The 19,419-nt window shown below is 40.1% G+C and overlaps 1 protein-coding gene across 1 annotated transcript in view; it reads right to left on the bottom strand.

Annotated features, from left to right (window-relative positions):
• Positions 1-19,419, bottom strand: part of dnah9 (dynein, axonemal, heavy chain 9) — a 173,313-nt gene that overhangs the window by 82,148 nt on the left and 71,746 nt on the right. The window contains exons 48-52 of the mRNA XM_016676322.1: positions 12,080-12,241; positions 10,101-10,297; positions 7,548-7,710; positions 5,941-6,064; positions 2,525-2,667 (exon numbers count right to left, since the gene is read on the bottom strand). Of these exons, the coding sequence (XP_016531808.1) occupies positions 2,525-2,667; positions 5,941-6,064; positions 7,548-7,710; positions 10,101-10,297; positions 12,080-12,241 (789 nt within the window). The remainder of the gene's footprint in view (positions 1-2,524; positions 2,668-5,940; positions 6,065-7,547; positions 7,711-10,100; positions 10,298-12,079; positions 12,242-19,419) is intronic.

The raw sequence follows: 19,419 nt of genomic DNA, 5'->3' as shown, positions 1-19,419 counted from the left end.
TTCTTATGGCTGGAAAGGAAGAAGAAAAAGTGGAGGTGCCTGGTGAAAAGTTTAATCAACCCTCATGGAATATTCAGTGAACCCATTTATAAAAGTATCTGTGGGATCAGGGTGAAGTTTAATTTTAGACTACATTATTAATCAGGAGGTGAGATTCAAAGGCCCAAGGAAAAATATTTGTTCTCTCTTTCAGCAGAAGTTCATCACACTCTCACCATGAACCTTTTAAACTGCTGCAATCGGGGAAACAGTTCGACGACCTTAGCAACAAAAATACAGGACTGTCTGCTACACAGATTTTGGTCTTAATATTATGCAGTTTTGATTATTACACTTATTTTACATCATATTGTGTACTTTCAAATATGTAATCAATTTGTACACTATTCCACAAACCACAGAGAAAAGAAATCATATTTGTTGTATAATGTTATAAAACTGTGTACGTTTTTCAGTGTTTGTTAATAGACATTTAATCAACTTACTACTTATTGTCAATTAAAGGTTTATTAGATTAAAATGTATTCCAATCGATTAATAACATCCGTTTAAACCTTCTTTCAGTGTTGTAGTTCAGCCACCATCCAGAAGAGGGAGTCGCTGGTCATCTTTAAGTGGAGCCAGTTGACGCAGGAAAAAAGATGGCAGGACCATACAAGAATGGGAAAGAGAAACGGTCTACTGTTTTGAAATATAAACTCTCACACTTAAGTTTCATCTTTTCTTTTTATGTTCAGCAACTTAAGTGGCTCTTGTTTTAATATATTTTATAAATATGTCCAACTTTAATATTGTGAGAAAATGTGTTTAGTCAGTCAGTCTTTAACAGAACTGACACAAAAAAGTTTAAATGTAAGGATTTTATTAATTTCTTTAATAGAAGCATATGAAAAATTTACCCCTCTTTGTTATGGAATGTAAATAAAAAGATGGTCAGCTCTTTTCATACAAGAGAAAATTCAGGTTTTTAAGAAAATATCCATTTATCACTTAATCACTAGTCGATCGATAAGGTTAATCAACTTTAGATTAACCCATTAATTGATAACTTGCATCCCTAATGGGCATATTTCCCATTTTATTGCCATCCATCTATCGTCGATACCCGCTTATCCTTGCAGCGTTACGATGGGTCTAATGCCCATTTTCAGAGTCGTTAGGCGAAATGTGCGATGCACCTTGGACAGGTCATCACAGAGCCTGCTTTACTACATTACATATAAAATATTCAATATAGAAAAACAACAATGAACACTACTTCTGAGAGACTGAAAGGTGGCATCACAAGTAGAGGGACGGTGTTACGAGCCAATACACAGATTGTCTGAAAGTTAGTGAAACGCCTAAGTGAAGGTTAGTAGACACAGAAGAAGTCCCCTTGAGGAGTTAGACAACGTTACCAACACAGCAATGGTTGATAGGGATCCATTTTGTTGGTTTGCAAGACAGGTCATATTGTGAAATTTGTCAGCATGTGGAGTGTGCAGATGGCACAGTCGCCCTATGTAGGAATCAGTAGGTATGTGAGAGCACCCACACACAATTGAATCATTTACATAACCATTGCTGGTCTGCATGTGTACCAAATTAGGTCCAAATAAGATGTGAATCATTTCTTCTGGGCATATTTGTCACCGAGTGTGTGGCGAAGGGATTGACCGCCAATTAGTACCGAGGATCCTGCTACCCCATTTCCCTTGTTGACCCCTCAAACCCATCCCCATACACTGGGAGCAACTCATCAAAAAACTTCCCAAAGCATGTTAAATTGTGTCCTAGTTTGGCAATTTATGCTCAACACCCCGCGCGACATGCTGAAACACACCCTCAGCACATTTCATGCAATGATTGAAGCTTGCCAACATTTCTGGGAAAGTGCCCTTTCCACCCAGACAAGCAGTTTAAACAGAAATAACTAAACAGTCAGAAATGCACTCTTTAGAAGATTGCCCATGGGAATGCCTTCTTTATTTATTCACTCCCCAATCTAGAGAGGTTGGTGCTGGGGGTGGGGGATGTGCTGGGGTATGCTATAATAATGACAGGATAAGCAGCCCTCTGGAAGCTCTCCCTCCCCAGGGGGAACAAAGCGACTACACGTCGGTGAAATTATCTGCAGCTAAACGGCAGCTTTTCTGCTCATGCTGGTGATTTATAATGACGTCCGCCGCCTCCCAATGTATTCAAGTTCATCTGAAAGTGTCAGGGAAGAAAATTGTCTGGGGAGAAGCTCCTTCATAAAGCCAGATGTTTATCTAAGTTTGAGAGGTTCTTTTTTTCTTTTTTTATTTAGGAATGGTAAATTAGAGTGTGAGGTGGCAAGCTTTTGCGATATTAGGAAAGGATGGAGATCAAACATGGGCGAAACTCAGCGAAGAAGATTAATGCGTAACTCTCTCCCCTGGAAGGGAGCCACTGAGAACGGTTGTTTCTGGATGATTACTTTAGAAATTCACAGTAGTGGGGAAAATAAAAAATAAAAAAAACAAAACAACCGAGCCTTTGTCCTATCTGTCTGCTTCACCTTGAGCTGCCTGCGAACGCGGTCGATGAAGAACTTCCAGCAGTTTTCTCTCGTATCCATCAATCCCAAGCTACGGACCTCTGGCCTCATGCTGCCAATGATGTTCTCAACCTCATCGTCTGGGAACAGGTCGGGAATCTCTCCTGGAATGAATAAAATGAATCACATTATTGCCGTGCCTGCAGACCTCTTCTTCTTAATGTGAGCTTTAGCTGTCTGAAAACTCTGGAAAAGTTTCTTATCTTGTTGGGATCGGAGCTGACACTGAGCACAGAGCACAGAGCACACTCTTAAATCAAATCTTGCTGTGGTAATAGAGGTGGAGACTGCAGGAGATCATGCAGAGGACTTATGCTAATGCAGATATCTGCTTTAAGTCACAACTCCACTCAAGTAACTGATGAGCGTGGAATGTGCAGATGGATGTATGAGTCTATAATGAGTCAAAGAAACTTCAGCCCATGTAACCTAAGGTTTCTGAATCATTATTTAACAACATAACTCCAGCTGCTCCCCGCTTCAAGCTTATGATTGATGTTTAGGCAGAACAAAACCCTTTCAAGCAGCTATATCCATTTAGTTTTAATGCAACTAAGATCAATTTAGTTAGCCTATGATGTCATCACAGCAGCAGCAGCTTAACCTGTTTTTATGATAAATGCATTCTTTCTGAGCACACACTTGCAGAATATGAGCTTAAGACTTCCAGCAGCAATCAAGCATCGAGTCTCTCAGGGTACATTTCGACAGGGTTGGCACATCTACGCTCTAAAATCTTGGGTTGAGGTCTTGGCGTTCCTCCACATCCCAAAAAGCTCACCCCCTAAGCCTCCGCTGGTGTTGTTTTAGCAATCTGTTGAGGGTAATTGCTCAGCTGGAAGGAAAACCTACATTCTGTCCTTTTTCTGGAAGACTAGGATTGCACCAGACATTGTGTTGCTTTTGCATACGACTCATCTGACAGCAGCATTTTTTCCCCACATGCCTCTTGGTTGAATCCAAGCTTTCTGACAAAGTTCTGCGTTAGTGCTTGCTTTTTCTTGGCGACTATGAATACCTAGCTCTGTGATGTGTGGGTTATAATGGCCTGTTGACAGATACTACCATCTCTACAGAAGATCTGTGTGGTTCCATAAAGTGTATCTTTGGACTCTTAGTTGCTTATTTGACTCTAGCCTTCCTCACCTGGACTGTGAGTTTAACTTCCATCTCTTTCCAGGTTTGGAGTTAAGGTAGAGTTTATTAAATCTTTATTATACCTATCTGGTCAGTCATTAGTGGTGTGTTTTTATATTTTTGTTCTTTTGAAACTTGATTTCCAGTATTGCACTGATGTTGATTCTGATTGCTATCGAAACATGTGTTGATCAATTTTATATTTTGATGTATATTTTTAAATGTGTAAAACCGATTACTTTGCTATTTATCACAGCCTGTGTTTTTATATAGCTTCATCAGCTGTGAAAGCTAAAACATGACATAGAAATTTGAGGTTGTAAGAACACAAATCCAAGGAAGTGAGGAGGTTAATGTTTGCAACCAATTATATTTTCAACATCACCTAGTCTAGGTTAAAGACATCATCTTCTGGCAAAGTGAGGGCAGCAGATGAAAAAGAGATTCTTGGAGAGAGAACAAAGACCTGCAAGGCAAAGGCTTGTTTCCAAAAACCACAGCCTGCTGGCGTGTTTACTGGCAGATGCCTGCACTGTCTGGGAATACAATCTCAATATACTCAGGTTTCCAGCTTTTCAGCAGCTAAGATTTTTCCAAACATATTTTCCATTTCCTGTAAAATGTTACTATATTTTCTTGAGCAGTGGTCTCCACCAGCTCATTCAAAAAGCTTGAAAGGCTAATAAAAACTGAATCAATAACAGCTTCTTTCCTCCAAAGACCCTGATCTGAAAGGCTGTTATCCCAATTCTTAGCAACAAGGGACAATGAGAACCACATGCAGTAACATGTTAGTGCCTTTTCTGCTGCTGAATGAGTTTGGTATCCTGTTGTGTTACGTTTGTACTCTGTGACGTACTTAAGAGCGGTGTTAGAGTGCCAGGAGTGGTGAAAGTGACAAGAGAAAAGTCAGAGTTGGAAAATAAAGAAAAGGATACTGTACAACATGTTGTATTGTTTACTGATGTGAGAGGAAAAAAAAAAAAACATTTCTATGGTCTATAAAGGCTGTACATGTCTCAGTGAAATGATGCGGCTCTACACTACGTTGTGGGAAGTATGTCTTCAGGACTTCTCACCGCTAAGCTCGACTTTTGAGAGAAACAACACCGTCTGTTCTCAGAGCTTTTTATTACAAATTCTTATGCTTTAAAACCAGTTTTCTTTGCCCATCTGTGAGTTGAATTTAGCTGTTAGCTGTAGCCACAACCAAGCTGAATGTCCGGGATTGAGGAAGTACTTCTGTTACACAACAACAAAGTCTGGATTATCAAACTCAGCCGTTACTGTTCTGCATGTTTTCACCTATTCCCGTTTTCTTCCACAGCGCAAAAACACGCGTGTTAGAATAATTACGACACTCAATGGCGCTTATGTATGAGTGTTTGCTTGAATGGTTATTTTGTCTCATCAGTCCCTGTGACACCCTGTGATGATCTAGGGCTCTGTCGAGGATGCCAATTGGCTATTAAAGATATAGAAAGTGGGTGGATGAAATTTTATTGGCTAGTTCTAATTTCAAACTGAGCAAACATTTTTAGGAAAAAAAAAAATCTATCTTAAAAAACAGACATTGTAGTCCCAGAGTTAAGGCTAAAAGTATGCATGGGGTGACATGGCTATGAATATGCAAAGGTTTAGTTTGGTTTGCTTGGTGCACATGAAACACTCTTTGATCCACCTGGTTGACCAGCTCAGGAACTGTCCAAGTTCCAGGGCTTTGGATTGCACAATTTTAAAAGGTAATGCTTTAACTGGAGATATTCATTGTACTTGGAGTGAGAGAAAGGAAGACAAGCTCTAAAATAACTCTGCATCCACTGTGTATGTTAGTGTGCTAAATTTTGGTAAAGGTCACATCAGAACAAAGCCAAAGAAGTGAAGTAATGAAATTCCTGAGAATATAACTGAAAATGTTTTGCCCTTTAGACACAACTGTTTTGCATTTTTATGCGTTCAGCAAGTAGTTTTCATTGTCCATGGACAATTTTATCACATTAAAATTAATAAATTCCACAATAAATTCAAAATTATTACAAAGAACAGAAAAGACTTGGATGGACTGGACTCTTAAAATGTCAGAGCTTAAACAAGAGGAATCCTTCCATTTCCTCACAATGTTATATCCATATTGAGGAGTAGTGACATCTCTGTTATTTGTGACAATAAAGAAATAAAACATAATTTTTTTTTTTCCTGGAAACCATAGGAACCAGTAGTCAGAAAAGGCTTGCTGTTACCCGATGCCAAAAGATCATTGACCAGAACGAGGAACTTTTCATCTGCCACTTGGCCGTCAGTCATTAGGAACACTGTGCCAACATTCTTCACACCAGCTTTGATGTAGAGGGATGCCAGGTCAGTCTGGGTGGGAAGGAGAGAGGAAGAGGAGGACAAGGAGGGATATAAACATAAGAAATTGAAGCTGTTAGAGTTGAACTGTAGATTTGTATGATAAAATGAATTTTTAGCACCCAAAAGCATCTGACATTCAAACAACCTCATCCTGTTTGAAGTCAATAAACAAGATTTATATTCTTTGAACTTCATAATTTGTTGCACTTCAACCACAAACTTCAACCTATTAATTTTCTTATGATAGATATATACAAAGTAGTGCCTAGTAGTGAAATTGAAGGAAACTGATATTCAACATTTTGTTGACCTGTGCACGCCATATTATTTAGTGGTGTGCACAATAATCACGACATCGACCCCTTTTTACTCTAAAAGTCCTATTGGTGGACTCTGAGTCTTTTGAGTAACTCAATCTCAATAAAAATCCAGCAGTTATTTTTTTTATCTTGACAGGTTAGGGTCAAAACGTAAGAAGTTAAAAGTTGGGTTGGTGTAGAAAACAATGACTCATGCTTTGAAAATCTTATTGAGCCTCATCTAAAAATACTAACTGTGACGACAACAAAAAAAAACTATCAACACAAATATCAAGAAGGCGCTGTAGTCTTATACTACAAAATTTGGATTTTGAATTCTGGTCAATGGCAAAACTGTACAAAAAAATGTGTGGCGCATAATTTCCCCTTTTGAAACATGGTGGTGGCAGCAGCATGCTGAGGCGAGGCTTGTCTTCAGCAAAGACCGGCAGCATCAGATGTGCAGAAAAAAATATGCCAGTTATTTCTTCTTCTATGTTTTTTTTTAAGTGCTGTTTATTTCTGGAAACAATATATAAATATGAACGAGCAAAGATTATTGACTGAGGTTGAAAAATACCCAGAAATGTACGACCCACGATTCGTCAACACGAAAACAATGGCAAAAAGCTGGTGACAGACTTCTCTCAAGAAACCTGTTGAGGAGAAGATTGCTAAGCTAATACCCTTAAGTTTAAAAGATTTACACAGTGGGTATTTTATTGTATGACAAATTCATTTCATTGCTTCAAGTAACGCTTTATGTTTCTAGTGGCAAGCTGTGCCACCTGCTGGCATAACTACATATCTGCATGTAGCTAAAATCCACAGACATGGCCATTTCTTGTGAAATCCAGTGTGGCATGCCTCAGGTCTGCTCAAGGCGTCATTTGCCTGTCAGAAGAGGTGCTGAAATGTGCCTCCCCTGGTGAGTGTTGCTGTTCAGCTTTGGTGACATGATGGATGGACATAAATACAGGGCACTGTTGTAAAAATACATGTTAGAAAACTTGACACCTAGATAGAGGCTCCCTTTGCAGCAGGCCAGCGATCCTAAACATAAAGCTACAGCTATATTTGAATATTCTAACGCATATCCATGTGTTAGAACTGCATAGGTGATGTCCAGACATAAATAAAGTGACAAAATAAGAAAAAAAAAAAAAAAGAGCTGTCTGGTATCCTTTCCTAACCTTTAGGTCTGCGAGACTGTAGCTTTTTCTCAAGGTGATCTGAAAAACCTCCAGATTGGAGATGAAGGCAGCCAGTCGGGTCAGGCTCTGCTTGCCGCTGCCGCCCACTCCGACCAGCAGCGCGTTGCCCCGTGGAGACTCCAGGATTCGGTTTATTCGGCAGCTGCGTGCAGAGAGCAGACATTCGGGGGAGGGAGGAATTGGTGGAAAGGGATGGGTGAGGGAAAAGGTAGAGGGAGGAAACGCTGGCTGAACACGGCACCTGACTCATCCAACAAAAACAAACACCGGGAGCTTTGCTTTGTGGTTGTTTGTGTCCGTTTTCATGCATTACACCACCACTCTCCGTATGATCACAGTTTACAATTAAAAGTGGAAAAATTAAAAAATTAAAACTTAATTTTAAGTTTTAATTAAAACTTAATTAAAACTTAAAAATTAAAACTGGAAAAATTAAAACTTTTCTCTAGACCAGTGGTTTCCAAACATTTTCTGCGCCCCCCCTATGGATTACAAATGGCTGTCTGGTTGAAATGACGTGTGTGGAGGGGGGGTGGGGGGGGCATCGACTTTTTCGGGGGCAAAATGAATGTACGTAGCTGAAAATAGACACCAACATCGGTAGCCTACAAGGTACTTGTTAAGCTTAAGGTTCTGTATTGATATTAGCTAGTCATCTTTTAGCTAACATTACCTGCATCCAACAGCTTTACTCAACTCAGTCGGTTAGTTTGGAGGAAAAACTGTGAAAAGTTCTTTGCGTTTTGCTGGTTTGCTGCCGTGATTCTAACACAAACCTACGTAGCTCCGCCCAGCAGCAGCAGGTCTCCTTCACAGGTGGAAACCAGCGCGAGCGTCGTAGCGCTCATGTTGCGTTTAAAGGCGGCTCGGAAAAACAGGTTCCAACATGTTGACAACGGATTAAACAGTTTTAACTGCTGATAAAAGTGACAGAGGACACAAATATGGGAAGTGTGGAAGAATCTACTGTATCAAATTGACATAGGAATAACAGAGAGTTGGTCATTCTAAGGTAAAAATCCAGCGCATACAGTGTTCATGTTTTGTTTTTTTTTTCATCCAGACGGCTTCCCGCGCGCCCCCTGCAATGACACGGGTGCGCCCCACAGTTTGGGAACCTCTGGTGTAGACTGAGCCGGCCTCCAGAACGCTTCAATCTCCTAAACAGGATGTAAAAAAATACTCTCGTGTCTCTTCATTTTTAATAGATGGCCTGATTTCATTATGAACCCAGTTTGCGTTAAGGAAAGGAGCGGCTTATAAACACAACTCTCATTTTAACTGCTGCCATGTTTTACATGCACAGTGACAAATCTCTGTTGTTTCCACACTTCCAGTTGCGCTGACATTTAAATTTCATCTCTTCCTGATGATAGTTTAGCTGCTTTGCATTTTCTTGCATTTCCAATAATGTTTCAGCTAGTTTCAGTGATTATACATAAGATGACATTTAAACTTCTTACACACCAACTGGTACTATAGCTCAACAATTGAAGACAGATTTTGACTCCCTTTGCTTTCTTGAATTGCACTCTGTTTTCTCCATTATATGCTTTCTTTATCCAGGACTTTATTTGCTCAAACTGTTGTACTTTCCAAACACTGAAAGGTGTAGACATGACGAGGTGGGAGGGTCAAACCTCTCTCACAGCAGAGCAAAAGAGGAATGTGGTCGATTTGTAGACCTGTGCCGAGGCAGATAAAAATCGGTGCATAAAATCAGCTTCACGTGTTTTAATCAATCAATCAGCAATCTTCCAAAATTAAGGAAATTTGGGTCGATTTATCAGCCGGAAAATTTATCGGGAAAGCCTCTGAATATTGCTGTCAGACTTCTAAGCTTAACTATGATTCTGAAGCTAAAATATAATTCTAATATCAACGAGAAACAGAAAAAAAGCCCCATGAAAACAAAGAAATGTTTTCAACCATATTTTTGCAAAATGAGATTTAAAGGAGGAACTATTCACATTGAGGGTTGTCATTGGAACTACAACTTGGACTGGGTTTTGTTGGGTGTCAGTAGAGTCTTCTTTGTTCAAGACAAGTAGAACTAATCTGAAATTGTTCAGAAAGTGCGACTGCTCAAAAACATATGTTGACCCGTTTCCTGTGTTCAAGGAACTTTGGCGAGCGAAAGACAGGATGAAAGGTAGCATACTGACTTTTGAATGCTCAAGCTGTGATAACAGCAGGCTCCAAGATGCCTTATGACTTAACTTGTTGCTTTTCAATCGGTTAGTAAGAAGTGAGCAGCTTGTTTGTGTTGTGCGATGCATAGAGTGCCTAGCTTGTTTTTTTTGATAATGTTGAACCCTTTGGAAAATAATCTTTTTACAGAATTAGAAGCATGAATCTCATATTCAAAAAGTTTTCTCATATTCAATTTGACTCCTAGATGAAACGTCAATGAAATGAGACTTAGATTATATTTAAGCTGCATACAGATTGTATTTACTTCATTGCTGCCTGGTTTTAACATTGAATCTTAAAATACTTTGAAGACAAAAAACATTCACTTCCTGTACTCACATGTGAGCCATGGCATCTTCAAACAGCACCAGGTTCAGGGTGGCGTTGACCTCATTGTAGCTGTCCAGAACGTCCAGCAGGATTTTACTGAGGCTGCTCCAGGACTCCACTGACATGTACCTGGGCTCCCCGGGCCCGCGGGCAAAGTGGCAATACAGGTTCATCTCCCGGGTCCGCTGCGGCTCCTCCTCCACGTCCTCGGGGGGAAGATTCATAGACACACACACAGCAGCGGTAAACAGTGAGGGGAACACAGTTCGTTTGCCAGCAGAACATTGCTGTTGGGCCTAAACAGTGTGGACAGGGACACGGCTAAATGTCTTTGCTGCGCAGAGCCTGACCCAGTTAATTCTCATCCATGCTGGCCCCGAAATGTTCAGCCGTGTATTTTGTCTGCTAAGGAAAGACGTTTGTGAGGAAAAATGAAAAGTGACTCGTGTATGAGAGACGTTGTTCTGAAAAATTTGACTTCTGACAGGAATCTGTCCATTTTCAACTTGATTGAATCTAACTGGTCAGAAACTCAGAAATCTACTTTTTTTTCTTGTCAGTAAAGAACAAAGTAACGACATGAAGAACCTCACAGCTGTAAGCAGCTATCTAAAGGAAACGATTTTCAAGTAAAAGGATAGAAAGCTAAATAAAAAAAATAGAGTGAGAGAGGAAGACTTTCAGTAGATAACAGGAAGATTGAAGATACTCCATCAAAGTTGCCCTGTTTGATCCCTTTAAGATGTCAACTTCTGTCAAAGAACGAGGTCGAGTTGGAAATGTTGGCAAACTCAGAGTTAAAATAAGGATACAAATTCTCTTATCAAAACACAGAGATTGATGAGTCAGGAGCGCTAGTGTTGCTACTAGCTAACAAGATGCTAAAGACAGTTAAAAATGTGACCTATAATCATTTTGAGATTTTTTTCATACAAGTAAAATCTTACGGCGTTTCCTCTGCTGCTGATATAGAATTTGGTTCTTAGCTCTTCTTATATTTCATAATTGACCAAAACTTGTATGAGAAGGTGAAAGCTTTACAAAAACCTGAAAACTGGAAATTATTGGACACAAAACTTCCATTTTGAAAGTTCCTTTTTAGAGACACAAGTTCGTTAAAAACTCTAAATGTTTTTAACGTGCTTGCAGGTGTAACTGGGGAGAAAACATACAGCGCTGTATATTTTTATTTGAGGTGCACCAAGTAACTAAAATATCAATGTTCTCTTGATCTTTTTTTTCCTCTAGTTATTAAATGTATCAAAACTAAGAGCTTATGTTTAGTCTACACACACATCAACTAAGAAAATGAGCTGCAGGTTTGTTGAGTTGATTCAAACTCAGATTACGGTTAGTGACAGACATATGGATGAATGGACAGAGAAATAAGCTGTACTGCATTATGATGGACCATTTTGTTGGTTTCAGAATGACTTCATCACAGAACCGGCAGCATTTATCCTGTTAATGTCCTCACACGGACGCAAGATAAAGAAAATCAATGATTTGGTATCTGACAGAAAACATTCTACTGGTTTTCATGGAAGTAGAGGGAAGCTGTAAGTTTGCATTATATGCAAGGAGTTGATAATATATTGTTGCATGGTCTCTCTTCTCATTTATCTGAGTGCATGTGCATGTGTGTCAGGTTCTTCTCAGTGGCATGACACAGGGCAGGAAAGGGTATGGAGGAAGGAAGCAGTGGAGAGGAAACCATTAAAATGTTTTCCAATTTGCTGGCCTGGCAGTGCAGACCCTGACAGCCGGACCACGTACCTCACTGATTAATATTCTCCCCTAAGTCTCTCCAGGCCCTACATTCGCTCTTCCCCTAAAATTCTTTTTATTTTTTCCCCTCCTCCTCCTCGCTGTGTTGGCCCAGTGATGTCCAAGTCCAGATACAGAACAGGCAGCCTAATGATTCACTCCCCGCTCTGGTCTGCCCCCGCTGAACTCTAGGAAAAAAAAAAACAAAAAAAAACTCTCACCTCATAGAACTTTTTCAGTGTGTCCGTCTGTAGCTTATCAAAGGCCTGGATGTCCTGCTCCTCCACCAGCTTGTCCCTGTAGACCCGGCTGGACTCATGCAGGTAGATTTTCAGCAGGTCCGCGGGGCTTTTCATGCACTCGCCGGTACTGAAGAGAATGCCCTGAGCAGAAAAAGCAGGGAAGGAGTAGGGCTTTGGGTTTTATTTCAGAGGCTGATTGGGTCCATTTGCAGCAGAACAAGGTGGGAAACAGAGCAAAGCGACTGTGGGTAAGTCACTAGATGCTCTGAGTGGGCCAGTTGCTGGGAGGTGTGACAGGGAAACTCAGTGAAATAATATAATAGCTGCACTTTTCTGCTATCCAATTGTTGAAGTATTGTTTTATGTAAAGTGGGCCAGGTTCAGTGGGCAGGCGTTTAATTATCTGATTTAAATGAAAAGACTCTGGATTACACAGTAGGACTTTCCTAAACAGGCAAAACTAAGCTCTGTCTGTGAGCTCTCAGAGAGCTAACATACTTTACTATGTAGTGGGGCCTCTCCCCAGTCTGTTCCTGCACACTGGCAGTCAGCTGGCTGGCAGAAACAGAGGTTAGACTCTTCAGAAATAAGTCGAGTCTCAAAAACCAGACATTTATGGTGTGTAAACTAAAGAATAAAGAAGTGCCACCTATCGTTTTTATTAATGTAACAGTTTACCATCACACTTGACAAGTTCTAAGTGGCATTTCTACTGAAGATGCATTATGCAACATTTATAAAAAATTGTTTTTTTACCCATGAAGCTCCCTGTGATTCTACTGCCATCTGCAGAAATACAACACTAGATCAAACAGGTTAGTTAAATGATGGCACATAAACAGCTTTTCTGTAGCAGTAAGTTGTTTCTCATCATTAGCAAATTTATCAATGCGTACACAAGCATGATTTTCAGCCTTATGGCCTTCCTTTTGCCTCCGATTGGTTATTTCTGACTGGAGGATTTCTGCCCATGACAATAGTAGAAGAAGAAGAAGGCAGAGATGTTTTTCTTCCCCCACATATTGTGTTTTTCATGTTATACTTTCATGACATAATGATAATTTGAACAAATATGTATGAAACATGTTTATAAAAGCTTCATGCTGCAGCTTGAAGCAGCCTTTTATTGGATAACTACCTTAGCCAATTACCTGAATTAAAAAAAGAGCAAATATGGATAATATTCTGTGCAGTAAATAAGAAAACAATATCATTTTTATCCATTTCTTCTTTTTCTTTGCTTAGATTTCATGTTTCAAATTTAAGATATTAAATGCATGTCATGTTACTATAAAAGCTGGTTCCAGGCACTCTAATCAAGCTGTGCTGCTACTCAGCAGATGATCTACAGAACATTTCAATACCTCACCATTATGGGCGGTTTATTTAAGCTGCGAGTTTCCCACATCGTTCTGAATCTTGCCTCTTCCTGCTGTTTTACTGCTTTTCAGCCCCTTTAATTATCCTAGTTCCCAACCATGAACTCCAAGTTCAGAGACTCTCCTGATTTCCTGGCAGTCGAAGGAGAAACGTTCAGGGTGAAGAGATGCATTAGTCCAACACAGACATGGAGGAGCCAGAGTGCCAAACCAAACCTCGCTCTGTGTTTTTATGTATTTCAACATTTACACAGGAGTTGTCTGGCTGAATGTGTTGCTGCATAATTTTAACAGCAACAGAAATATATTTTTTAACAAAATTGTATAAATTGTTTGAAATATTTTTTTTTTTCATACTTTAAGATTGCAACTATTTTTTAATCTAAATTTGCAATTTTAGGACCGATTCGAGGTCAAACAAAGGCACATTTTTATATTAATAAATGAAGTAATTTTTTTTCATTTAGACATAAAATAGGACATAGTTGAATCCCTTGGGATGCATAAAATTTTACAAGTTGTGAACAAATAAGCAAAGCAAACATGACAAAATAATCATGAGCAACATGGCAACGACCATCATGTAGTAGATGAATCTGAGAGTCCAGACCGGTCAAAAAATGTCTGAGTTCTTTAGTAAATGCAGCTCTGAAACAATTAAGAGATCACTTAACGTTATCAGTTTCTCTGATTTTACGTTTTATAGATATATGTTTGAGTAAACTGAACGTTGTTCTTTTATTCTATGAACTACTGACAACACGTCTCTGAAATTACAAGCAGAAATTTAGTATTTATTTGCAGAAAATGAGAAAAGATGCAGTGCTTTCAGACCTCAAATAATGCAGAGAAAACAAGTTCATATTCATTTAGACACATCAATACTGATGTTTTATCAGAAATTAATATTTGGTGGAATAACCAGGAGATTTTCAATGGGGTTCAGTGCAGTGGGCTCTTCATTTAAATCAGTCTGAAAAAGTACGAGTGCGCAATGTGAAGTTACTTTCTAAAGGCTTTTTATAATATTACATTAAACATTTTTATTTCAATATGCTCACCTTTGCAGCATCAGTGATTTGCTCTGATGCTGCAAATCACTGATTTCCCCGCCCCAGAACCCATTCTCATGGCAAAATATTTTTTGGCGAAATCTAATAAAATGATAGAAAACTCTGAATTATTGTATCAAAAATCAGTTTCAGCCATAAATTCAAAAAGCTAGTTATGTCCACCTAATCCTTGCAGTGAGTCATCATGCTAAAGTTTGCAGTTAATGTCCAGCAGGTTGAAGGTTTGGTTCTCCGCTCCCCTCCTCCCCCCCAAGGAACCATAAAACGGTGAGGCAAATTTACCTTTATTTATTGACAGTATAAATAAAGACAACATTTCTCTCTCCTATTGTTTACCAAAAATGTTAACAATGAGGTGATGTTGAAACAAATCTAACAGGAAAAATGGCGCTCTTCAGGTGAATTCAAATCTACTTGAGCCCAGTTTATTCAGCGATGCTTTAGTTTGGACTAAAACGTTGATCCGACTGACTGATGACCGAACCGCAATGCAAAAGCAATACAGATGAAAACAGAATGGTTTTCATCTGTTTTGAAACAGATGAAAACCATTCTGGTTTTCATCTGAATGAAAACCAGAATGGTTTTCATTCAGATGAAAGAATGAAAAGTCAGAACGGCTCATGACTTAAGAGTCATGAGCCGTTTTAAGGCTCATGACTCTTAAAACGAGTCATGAGCCTAAACGAGTGTTCAGTGGGTGACTGGTGATAAATGTGTCTGTGGTGGAGGACAGTGTGACGTGGCCGATTTCCCACAGAGGCACGGATGATGCACTCAGGCAGAACCACGGGGTATGTGCATCCTATAATAGGTGCTGCATAGGACGAGGGAGAGGACAGCGAGGCGCCCTGCGTACCGTCACCCAGGAGACGCAGCCAAGCAGATGTGTTGCGTCTCCCGTCCCAGAACCTATTCTCATCAGCAGAATCATCACTGGAGGTGAAGCCAGCTGAACCCGATCTGCCTACGGATGCTGCTGAACGTGACAATTGGCTGCTAAATCCACTGTGTAATTGTGCAGATGGGGAAATGCGGCATGCATGTGGGCGTGTGGACGTGTGCGCGAGGATTTTAAACAGACACTCTTTAAGAGTGGAGAGTGGAGAATCTCTAAAATGTCCACGGATCTGCGCCGTTCTACTTCGTTTCTGTGTTTATTTGCATCAATCTTGACACCCTGCGCAAGTACAGCTGAAGAAAACAAAACACCATATGGGTCTATACTGTGACTTGCCAAAGTAGTCATACACTCAAAACTTTTCCATATTTTGTCACAAACTTTCATGTTTTCTTTTTTTTTTGTGGTAGAGTGGTGCAAAGCAGAGCATTTAGTGGAAGAAAATTGATCCACTTTCCACAGAAATAACTGATCACAAATAGCATCTTTTGGAGTTTCTTAGAACATTATATATTTGACAACTAAAATCTTTTTGGCCCTTTTCATACATTAAGCTTCTCTTTTCAAATTATTGAAAAAGGAATTTGGGGTTGTAAGTCCAGTGATATCTGAGCTTTTGAGATACTAACCAGCTGCTCAGCTCAAGTTGCAAAAACTATACCTTGTCACGGTTATGCATCATAACACTACAAAAGTAAAATAAGTAAAAGCAAAAATCCTTCCAGCTGCTCAGCAACCAAAACCAGAGGGAACAATTGTCCAAATATGGAATGCTTAACCAAAATACATGATTACCAAATGTCATGATTGTTGCGTCAATAACGATGCTGAATTATCTTTGAAAATTTCAGTATTTACCCTTTTTCCTCTACTTTTCAGTGATGCATTACTCTGGGTTGTTCCATCACATAAAATCCCAATAGAATACTATAAACTTTGACTTCAAGGAGTGGGATTGCTTTTGCAAGACGCTGCAATTCTCTGGAGCGCTGATACTTTTAACCTTTAGCTATTTGCAAGATAAAGATACAGCAAAAACTCCTCACAAACCAAGAGGAGAGAGAACTTTGTTCCCCCCACTACATCCCGCTGACTTTGGCCGACTATCTCACAGAACCCCCCACCCCCACCCCCCGACATCTTCTCGCTCTGTTCAACTCAGAGGAGAGGGATTAGAGCTCCGGGTGTCGACATGCATCTTCCGTACAGGGCTGTCTGTTTCCATGGACTCGCTCTCCTCTATGCCTGACAGCTGCTCTGAGCCCCAAACAACTGACAAATGCACCCAGCTGACTATCCACCAAAAATCATACAGACATATAGAGCAGTCAGTACAGTTTGGCGCCGGTCTCATTGCACCACGAGTCTCATGTACTCTCTTCTGATTCCGTCTTCTCCATCCGCTTTCAACGCCCCCCCTCCTCCTCCACCCCCCCGCAGCTCTCCAGCGTCAAGGAGCTCGTTTAGGTTGACGTGGAGAAGACAGGCCGGTGGATATGCCCGTCGGTCATTACAGTTAACGAACATTGGCAAACGGAGCTACTCGACAACATTCCCTGTTGGTCTCCGAACTGTTTGTCTTGGCCTGTTAGAAGAATTTAGTTGCTGTTCCTCACTCACAACATGCCCACTTATAAGCTGACCTTATCGATCAACTTGAAAGCTCAAAGCGAGTCGAGTTTCAAAGGAGAGATTATGACAAAAAAAAAAAATGCACTGAGGATAAAAAAAAAAACTTAGGGGTAAAAGAAGAAAAATAGCTAGGAATAGCTCATGCTTACTTCTTCACTAAACTGAAAAAAAAAGAAAAAAAAAAGGCAAGTTATTTGGGAACAATACCCTAAAGACTCGTTCTTGATTCTCAACTGGACCTTCATCTTTTTTTTGTCACATTTGTAAACACCTTTACACAGACTAGTGCAAGCTTCATGCAGAGCCTTTGAGCCCAGCTTTCTGGGTCATTAGGGTTCATCATAATGAGACACTTTCTGTTGGCTGAATCCCAGAGTTCCAAAAGTTATAAAAACACACACACACACACACACACAAAAATACAAAGAATCACATAAAGTCCCCCCAATTATTTCAGCTGAGGCAAACTTCTCAAACGTCCAGCTAGAAAACACGGACTGACAACCGTTTAGGGCTGCGGCTCAGAATTAGAGGAAGTGTTTGTACTGCCACAACAAACCCAACAAACCCTTCCCCACATCTGGAGGTGCGGAAAACCAGAGGCCTGATTGGAGTATTTCGACTGAGGCGCAGGCGCAGGCTGTGAGGCGGCTCACCTCTTCCCACCTGTCCTGAGGTGTTACAGCCACGACTCGAGTATGCGAGGAAGAAAAACTTCAAATGGGAGCTTTTTTTTTTTCTAGCTCTCTTTACATATTTCTATAGGTGGACTGGTCCAAGCAGACAGTTTTGACACCATTTCTTCAGGCGGTTGCCAAATGTCTGATCAGGCCAATTAAAGAAAAACACAAAGACTTTGTCAAACTGGTCTGAATGGTGTCTTCAAACACTGGTTTCAAAGTCTTCACGTAAAATCACATCTGTTTGAAGCCGGTGATGTGTGTGATCAAGGCCGTGGGAGCTAAGCCCTGAGGTCTGCAGGGCATGAGCTGCTGAATGGCAAGCAGGTTTCACCGTTTAAATCCACAGGCTTCAAACCAGCAACAAATGCCTCCGATTGGTTAATACCAAGAGATCGTTGGAGGGTTTAACAACGTCTTACGGCTTTTCAGTGATAACCAGCATAAACAATCACATTAAGTAGTAACATGTGCCATCATGATGAAACTGTATTTGCCACCCTATAGGTTTCCACAGCTTTTGCATTTTTGTCAAAATGCTTTCAGACCCTGAAGCTAATTTCAATATCGAATGAAGGTGACCTGAGGAAACACAAAAAACTGTTTTTAGCTGATTAATTAATTGTGAGAAAACAGACATACAAATCAACCTGGTCCTGTGTGAAAAAGTAACTGCTTTCTAAACACAATCCACATGTTATAACTGCTAATGACTCTTTTTTTGTTAAGTACTATGAAGGATTTTTTAACCTCAGCAGCTCATTGAAATTCATGTCTCAGCATCTTCAGTGAACGTAAGTCATGAACTGAGCAGGTTGCACTAAAAAGCTCGAGCAGCGAAGAGGTGGACTTACTGGTGTGTTTCTGATCGTTGACCCATGAATAGAACAAATAGCAACGAATGCCAAATCATAAACTTACAGCAGCGGAGGAGGCCCAAATCATCACACTACCACCACCGTGTTTGACTGTCTGAATGATGTTCTTTTAAGAAATGCTGTGCTAAATGGTTGAGATGATAAATGAGCACATCGTTTTATCAAGGATTCTAAAGTGCTTCACACCAAAATCATTCATGCACACATTCACACGCTGATGATGGTAAACTACACTGTGGCCAGAGTTGATAAGGACAGACTAACAGAAGTGAGGCCGTCACTCGGGTCAGGCGGGTGAAGCGTCTTGCCAGAGAACAACAATTTGGGGTTTTGAACTCCCAACCCACCAGTTACAAGACGATGGAGGTTTCTACCATTTTAATTTATTTAAATGACCATGTAATCTCCCACAAGGTTGTGATTGTTTTTCTCAAACTTGTAGCAACACCCACCCATGCGTACTTAACACTACTGCAAGGTATGAAATACTTTGCAAGTTAAACTTACAGAAACATTTACGATTGTTACATCCACCAAGGGCACAACATATTTGAGGACACGAGACAAGAATGAAGATTCAACAAAATATTTTATTCTTAAACTCTCTTGAACTTTGGTTTTTATTTTGTTCAACTCCTTCGGATTTTCTGTGAAGAAAAAGAGAGTTAAATGCCCTCAGTTTCCCGTGTCCCAAAAAAAGAAAAACAAAACCCCAAAAGTATTAACAGAAAGTTGGACCTGGTGAGTCGATAAAACAGAACAAAATGGTACAGCAG

Source organism: Poecilia formosa, unplaced genomic scaffold, assembly GCF_000485575.1.
Source record: "Poecilia formosa unplaced genomic scaffold, Poecilia_formosa-5.1.2 Scaffold4, whole genome shotgun sequence".
NCBI lineage: Eukaryota > Metazoa > Chordata > Actinopteri > Cyprinodontiformes > Poeciliidae > Poecilia > Poecilia formosa.
Note: the sequence above shows the minus strand (reverse complement) of the source record. Positions and strands in the feature narration are given on the sequence as shown.